Consider the following 7930-nt stretch of genomic DNA (forward strand, 5'->3'; position numbering starts at 1 on the left):
TGTCTCCTCTCTTTTTCCACTCTGAGAAACCTAGACTTCTGCCATTCTGGGTAACCTTGTATTTCCTTCTGGGGCCACTGCTCCCATCTGTCCAGTTAATATTTCCTTCTGTTTTCAAGGTAATTCTCCAGGAAGCTGGGTCTCATCCAGATCCCATCTAGAACCGTGTACTGTAAACCTAGATGGCCACCATCTTTAGCCCAAGGGGTGAGCCCATGGTAGCCAAGGGAAAGGAAACCAAGCTAACTCACAGCTGGTAGAAGTCACCAGAAGGAAAGGGCTAAAATTTTCCATTCTAGAGCAGATTTAGGGGAATCCAGGCTATTTCAGCCATCACCAGGTATTTCCCTGCTCCTCTCTCAGCTTCAGGTGAGGTGTTAACAGTATTATCTCCATTTTCAGTTTCTCACCCCCCCAAAAAAGGAGTAACAGCCCTGACATGGCAAGGATGTATTGCCACCTACTGGTTTGAGTCGATTCCCCAGAGGAGAGGGAACAGGACATGCTCCAACATGCAACATCTCATCTCTTCCATTTGCTATTGCTTTTTTTATTTCTATCCTTTCCCCCCACCCCATTCTACACTTCAGGTTTCTATTTGTGTTGAACTTGCTGCTTTTTTTCATATTGAAAAGATGACATTGCCCCAAGAGCCAAAAATAAATGGGAAATGAAAAAAAGAAACCTTTGCAAGATGTGTGCTCATTTAGGGAAAGATGTGGGCAAAGCATGGGGCCCAAGTTTTAACTTTGCACATTCTGCCTTTAGGCTGATGAAAGTATCACAATACTTCACTGACCCTCATATATTGCTGGTACCCAAATCATCCCCTTCCCCAACCACCACTGCCATTCTTACTAATGGGATAGGCTCAGAATATAGGGCCTAGGGATAGAAATGGGAACTGAGGTAAATGTCAAATAGTCTCACTGGTTTTCAAGGTGGTTCCCAGGAGAACAGTATCAGCAACCCCTAGGAACTTGATGGAAGTGCAAATTTTCAACCCCACCCAGATATACTGAACCAGAGTGGGGGTAGAGTCCAGCAAGCTGTTGTAACAAGTGTGCCAGGATATTGTGATGAACGCTCACGTTTGAGAAGCAGTGTATTGTACTTTTCCAACTTGCAGACTACCCAGGATTCCTCTGGATTATGGGTACTTAAACCTGTTTTCTGTAATCCTGTGGGTTTTCTTGTCAACCAGAGACAAAGATGACTGGTGGGGGATGTCTTCTCTTGATGGTCCTATTCTAAAATAACACCCTGCCTGGTGGCACGGTGGTTAAGAGCATGGCTGCTAACTAAAAGGCTGGCAGTTCGGATCCACTAGCCACTCCTTGAAAATCCTATGGGGCAGTTCTACCCTATCCTGTAGGGTTTCTATGAGCTGAAATCGACTCAATGGCAATGGTTTTGCTTTGGTTTTTTTGGATAGCCTACCTGGAGTTGCTGGGTGGTGCAAATGGTTAAACACATTCAGCTGCTAACCAAAAGGGTGGTTTGAATCTACTCAGATGTGCCTCTGAAGAAAGGCCTGGCAATCTATTTTTGAAAAATCGGCCATTGAAAACGCTGTGGAGCATAGTTCTGCGACACACACGGGGTCGCCAGGAGTCAGAGTCGACTCAAGGGCAACTGTTTATTTTTATGGTCTTCCTAATACCTCATGCTTCTAAGTGCATAAAGTTAACAGTCTTGAAGCTATCCTGGAACCTCAACAGTCCATAATTGAGTATTTCTATTGGCCATATTGGTAGTAATTCTAGGGACTAATGCAGTTCTCCACATTCCTTCCACTTAAGCATGCTTTCCTGACTGAACTTTTGTTAAAAAAACACATTAACTCTACAACTTGTAACAGCGTATAAGTAACTTTCTCCCATTTTAGAAAGCCTACTGAAATGCAAGGGAACAAGCTACACTGTAACATTCATTTTGAATTTGTTCTGCTTTATTAATTGTTCATAAGTATCAGTACTTATTAACAATTTGGCATGTAAAGTTGAGAACCTCCAGACCATCCCTCAGTCTTGATCAGGAGAGAACTGCAGATCACCGGCTCAAGTTGAGTAAGTTGTGGGGAGCGCGGCGGGATAATGAACGAGCAGGCTGGCATGGGGCCCCTGGGGAGGGCAATCTTGGTAGTGTGGGGTTGGCAAGGGAAGAAGCCCTACCCCCTCCAAGGCAAGGCACAGGTGATTTGGCAAGGAGGGATGAAGGGTAGTGCCCTCCTGTCAAAGGGCATGCTCTGGGAGACTAGTTGGGCTGCATGCAATATGGGGATCCTTCAGGGAACTTGGAACAATGAGGCTGGGCATCAGCGAGGGCTGGGGGCTCAGGCTGTTTGCAAAGGCTTGTTGTGGTTCACCTGGCAAAAAGACAACAGTGGATGACACTTAGAACCAGGTAGCCTCCTCTCCCAGACCCCCACCCCACCTCATTCTCTTTGCCCAAAGTCATTAAGATCCATGTATAACAAACAGCAAATCACTGAAGTGGGTGGAGGGGCAGCCCAGAGCTCTGCTCAGACTCACCTTGGCTCCCAATCTTCTGGTGCAGGTTCCAAGGAATGCACCTTGAAGGTCACTGATACAGTCCAGTGTGTTTAGGTATGTATGTATTATTTATTTATTTATTTAAGTGTGTGTTAAATAAATAAAAAATACATACATACCTGAAAACACTGGACCATATCAGCACACTTATCTCACCCTTACTATATGCCAGGCACTGTTCTTTGCAAATATTTACTCATTTACTCCCCCCCAACAATTCAACAGAGTAGTTACTATTATTAACCAGATTTTAAGGTGAGGAAACTGAGGAACAGAGAGGTTAAATAACTTGTCCAAGGTCATACAGCTAGCATGCACTGGAGCCAAAATTCAAATCAAAACAGTCTACTTCCAGAGCCCGTTCTCTGACCGCTACCATGATCTACAGGTGAATACAATGAGGCACCAAGAGGCAGTGATATACTTTGGGAGTAATGAACTGTTTGTTAACAGGGCTACAACTGGTTCCCTGTAGAATGGGGTGACTATGAGCACAGGCTCCAGAGACAGCTGTCTTGGGTCAGAAGCCCAGCTTCACCAGCTGTATGACATGAGGTAAGTTACTCAACACACTGAAAGTTGTTTCTTTACTTTGCAAAATACTACATACCCCAGGGTAGTTTTGATCTAAAAAAAAGAAAAAAAAAAAAAAAAATCTCTGTAGAAGCTTAGTGCTGTGTCTGGCATACAGAAAGCACTTAATAAATGTCAGCGACCCCTTCCCCAAGGCCTCTCTCCTGGGTGCTGGCCCAGTGGTAGGCCCATGCATCACATGACAGAAACCCAGCAATTCTCCCCAGCCCCCACACTGGAGATGGGTCCCCTTACCTGGGAGATGCTGACGCCTGTGAGTCTCTCTATGCTCTCCGGCAGGCGGCTTAGGATGTCCAGTACTTCCCCAGTCACTTTGGCCGCCCCTATAGTCCCACTTCCACTGGACACCAGTGTGATCTTATTGGCTGAGGTCAAGGGGCCACTGATCTCCTCGGCCACCTGATAGGTGAAAGAAGCCTCTCAGTGCCCAGGAGCTGACCACACCCTTCCTAACACTCTTTACCCTTGGTTTTAAGACCCTTGTTTTACTGATAAGGTACTTAGGTGGCACAAACAGTTAGGGTTCGACTACTAACCTAAAGGTTAGCAATTCGAACCCACCCAGCAGTGCACGGAAGAAAGAACTGGCCGCTTGCTTCCGTAAATATTACAGCCAAGAAAACCCTATAGAGCAGTTATCTTTAACACCTGGGGTCAGCATGAGTTGGAATTGACTCGATGGCAATGGGTTTGGTCCTACTGATCATCCTTCCTCACTTTGGTCACTGGCTTATAATTCCCATCTGCAAGTTATAGTTCCCTAGCCTGGCTCTCCCCCAGCCCCTCGCTTCACCCAACCCCTCAGTCCTTGATTCTGGTCCCTCCTCTCCTGGTGCCCACACAGCTCTGTACCTGGGGCAGCTTCTCTAGCAGCATGTCCAGCAGAGCTGCCTCTTGGTACAGCTGGAATGCTTCTGCCTTCTTGACCATCTGCTCAGCTTCTGCCCGTGCTCGGGCCTCCACGGCAAAGGCCTCAGCTTCCCCACGCATCTGTGGAGGGCACAGGATACTTGTGCTATTGGTATTAATGGGAATATAGTTAAGGACAAGAGACTCTTGCTCAAGCAGCAACCCCCACTCCCTCCACCTGTCAGCAAGTCACTTCCTAACTCACCCTCACAGACTCAGCCTCAGCCTCTGCCTGCATGATCAGCTGGGACCTGGGGAAAGAAGGGAAGTAGAGGGAGGAGCTGAGGAGGGGCCCTTGTTCCCAGGGAGACATAAAGAGCCAGGACTGGGGAGTCGGGGGCTCTTGCAACCTGAGTTCCATAGGAGTCCCGGTACTGAAAGCTTCAGCTCTTCATCTAGGGGCAGCCAGGTTGTGAAAGAGCGAGGAGAGGAACAGGGAAGGGGTATTTACTTCTCTGCCTCTGCTAGGCGCTCCAGCCGGTAGCGCTCAGCTTCTGCGGGCTTCCGCACTCTGGCTTCCAGCTCCTTCTCTCGGCGGGCGATCTCCTGCTCCTGCACTGCCACCTGCTGGGCCCGCTCCACCACCTGTACCTGGACCCGCTGCTCCTCGATCTGCTGCTTAGTCTTGGCCACCTGTGGGGGGAGGCACTCAGAGTCAGAGCTGAAGGGCAAGTGCTCAGGAAGCAAGTACAGAACCATGGCATGGCTGAGGGTGGCCTGATGACCCTCCTTTCAGAACCAACATTAGAGTTAGGACTATTCCCCAGGCAGCCTCCACATCAGAGCTGGGCAAGTTGGGACCTGGTCCCTGTTCTCCCCCAGGCCCAATCAAGTGTCCTTCTGCTGAGCTCACATATTAATATTTCTCCACCTATCTTCCTCTAGAATATAAGCACCTGGAGGGCAGTGACCGCATTGTGGCCATCTTCTACCTCCACAAAACTGCCTCCGTAGAACTGCCCCATAGGCTTTCCAAAGCTATAAATCTTTTCAATTTCTTTTTTAAAAAATTTGTGCTTTAAATAAGTTTACAGTTGAAGTTAGTTTCTCATACAAAAATTTATACATACACTGCTATGTGTCGTCAGTTGCTCTCCCCAAACTGTGACAGCACACTCCTCCTTTCCACCCTGGACTTCCTGTGTCCATTCAACTAGCTCCTGTCCCTTTCTGCCTTCTCATCTTGCCTCTGGACAGGAGCTGCCCATTTAAACTCATGTATCTACTTGTGCTAAGAAGCACACCCTTCACAAGTATCATTTTATGTCTTATAGTCCAGTCTAATCTTTGTCTGAAGAGTTGGCCTCAGCAATGGTTTTAGTTTTGGGCTAACAGAGAGTCTGGAGGCCATGTCTTTCAGGGTCCCTCCAGTCTTAGTCAAACCATTAAGTCTAGTCTTTTTACTAGAATTTGAGTTCTGCACCCCACTTTTCTCCTGCTCCATCAGGGACTCTTTGTTGTGTTCCCTGTCAGGGTGGTCATTGGTGCTGGCCGGGCGCCATCTAGCTCTTCTGGTCTCAGGCTGACGGAGTCTCTGGTTTGTGTGGCCCTTTCTGTCTCTTGGGATAACGCTTTCCTTGTGTCTTTGGTGTTCTTCATTCTCCTTTGCTCCAGATGGGTTGGGACCAATTGATGCATCTTAGATGGCTGCTCACTAGCTTTTAAGACCCCAGACGCCACTCACAGAAAATGCAGAACATTTTCTTAATAAGCTTTGTTATGGCAACTGACCTAGACGTCCCCTGAAATTATGGTCCCCAGACCCCTGCCCCTCCTACTCTGTCCCTCAAAGTGTTTGGTAGTATTCAAGAAACTTCTTAGTTTTTGGTTTAGTCCAGTTGTGCTGACTTCCCCTGTAGTGTGTGTTGTCCTTCCCTTCACCTAATTCTTGTCTACTATCTTGTTAGTGAATATCCCTCTCTCTCCGTCCCCACCCTCATAACCATCAAAGAATGTTTTCTTCTGCGTTTAAACCTTTTCTTAAGTTCTGATAATAGTGGTCTTATACGATATTTGTCAAGGCTGTAAATCTTTATGGAAGCAGACTGCCACATCTTTCTCCTACAGAATGGCTGGTAAGTTCGAACTGCCGACCTTTCAGTTAGCAGCTGAGTGCTTAACCATTGCACCACTAGGGCTCCCTTCTGCCTCCACAGTCTCTCTCACATCCATCCACTTCTCTCCATCTCTGCCACCATAACCTTAGTCCAAGCCACCGCAGCTCTAGCTCTGACTACAACAGCAGCCTCCCACTGACTTTTCTGGGGGAGGCTGGGGTGGGTATCTATTTAATATTTATCTTTTGTATACAGTACAAGAGGTCCCCATGTGGTGCAAACGGTTTGCACTCTACTACTAACCTAAAGGCTGGTGGTTCAAATCCACCCAGCCATACTGTGCAAGAAAGCCCTGACAATCTGTTTCTATTAAGATTACAGCCAAGAAAACCCTATGGAACAGTTCTACTCTGTAACACATGGGGTCACCATGAGTAGCAATCAACAGAAACAGGTTTATATGGTACAAATCCCAAAGGTAAAATAGTGACAAGTAAGGCTTTCTCCCACCTCCTTCTGTAAGCCACCTGGTTTCCTTCCCTAGCAGTAACCACTGTGACCAGCTTCTGGTGTATTCTTCCAGGGATACTCTAAGGATGTGTGTATATATAGAATTCTTATCTAGCCATATTTCCTTCTCTTATTCTCTGTAGTGCACAGGGATCAAAAGGCTCTTGCCAAGATGTTGGCGAGGAGAGGCACCAGGCGAGAAACCCACTTACTGTCTCATTACTCAGGCTCAGCCATATGCCATCATCTCTGTGGAGTTCATCAATACAGTGGTGGTTCCCTGCATTTCACTGGGCCCATCTGTTCACTCTGGAGGGAAGGGTGGCTCTGGATATGGCACCCTGCACTGTCTTTGACCCTAAATTTTCAAACCTATTCCAAATTAGACTACTAGTTGCCCTCAACACCGGTTATGCAGCCATCATCCTATGATCCTCCCTCACCATCATCCTGGGGTACCCGTCACCTCTCTCCTGGGTTGGGTCTCCTGTTTCTTGTGAACTACCTTTTTTTTTTTCTTGTTTAGGCCCATCTTTTGGTGAAGTTCAATTTCCAGTAGCTTCCTCAGAAAGAGTATGTGGGCAATACATTTTTGAAGATCCTGCTTCTCTGAGATCTTTATTCTGTCCTTTTATTTGAAGTGTCAGTGAGGCTGAGAATAGGCTGTTATGTACAGATTAATTTTTCCATTAGAATTTTGAAGGCACTGCTCCATCGTCTTCTAGCTTCTTGATAAATGTGAAATCATTTTGATACCAAGTCCTTTGGTTGAGATCTGTTCTTTCTCTCTGGAAGCTTCTAGATCTTTCTTTTTGTCTTCTGTGTCTTGGAATTTCACAATGATGTGTTTCAATGTAGATCTTTTTCATTTATTGTGTTGGGCACTGGGAATTGTTTCAATCTAAAAACTGACGTCTTTCAAAACAGATACACTTTTTTGATTTATATTATTGGTGATTTCCTCCCTTTTTCTTTCATGAGTGTCTTAGTCATCTACTGCTGCTATAACAGAAATACCATAAGTGAATGGTTTTAACGAAGAGAAGTTTATTTCCTCACAGTAAAAGTAGCCTAAAAGTCCAAATTCAGGGTGTCAGCTCCAGGGAAAGTCTTTCTCTCTCTGTCAGCCTTCTCATCAGTGTTCCCCTGGACTAGGAGCTTCTCGGGGCAGGGACCCCTGTCCAAAGGATGCGCTCTGCTCCTGACACTGCTTTCTTGATGGTATGAGGTCCCCCTGTCTCACTGCTCACTTCTGTCTTTTATATCTCAAGAGATTGCCTCAGGACACAATCCAGTCTTACAGAT

General features: G+C 46.5%; 1 protein-coding gene across 3 annotated transcripts in view; it reads right to left on the minus strand.

Annotated features, from left to right (window-relative positions):
* Positions 1-1929: 1929 nt before the first annotated feature.
* Positions 1930-7930, minus strand: part of FLOT1 (flotillin 1) — a 17178-nt gene continuing 11177 nt past the window's right edge. For all 3 annotated transcript variants that reach the window (XM_023725298.1, XM_004390381.2, XM_023725297.1), the window contains 5 exons: positions 4510-4691; positions 4264-4309; positions 4002-4139; positions 3384-3548; positions 1930-2368 (listed from right to left, as the gene is read on the minus strand). In XM_023725298.1, the coding sequence (XP_023581066.1) occupies positions 2336-2368; positions 3384-3548; positions 4002-4139; positions 4264-4309; positions 4510-4691 (564 nt within the window). In that variant the 3' untranslated portion in view covers positions 1930-2335. The remainder of the gene's footprint in view (positions 2369-3383; positions 3549-4001; positions 4140-4263; positions 4310-4509; positions 4692-7930) is intronic.

Source organism: Trichechus manatus, unplaced genomic scaffold (genome assembly GCF_000243295.1).
Source record: "Trichechus manatus latirostris isolate Lorelei unplaced genomic scaffold, TriManLat1.0 scaffold00295, whole genome shotgun sequence".
Classification (NCBI taxonomy): domain Eukaryota; kingdom Metazoa; phylum Chordata; class Mammalia; order Sirenia; family Trichechidae; genus Trichechus; species Trichechus manatus.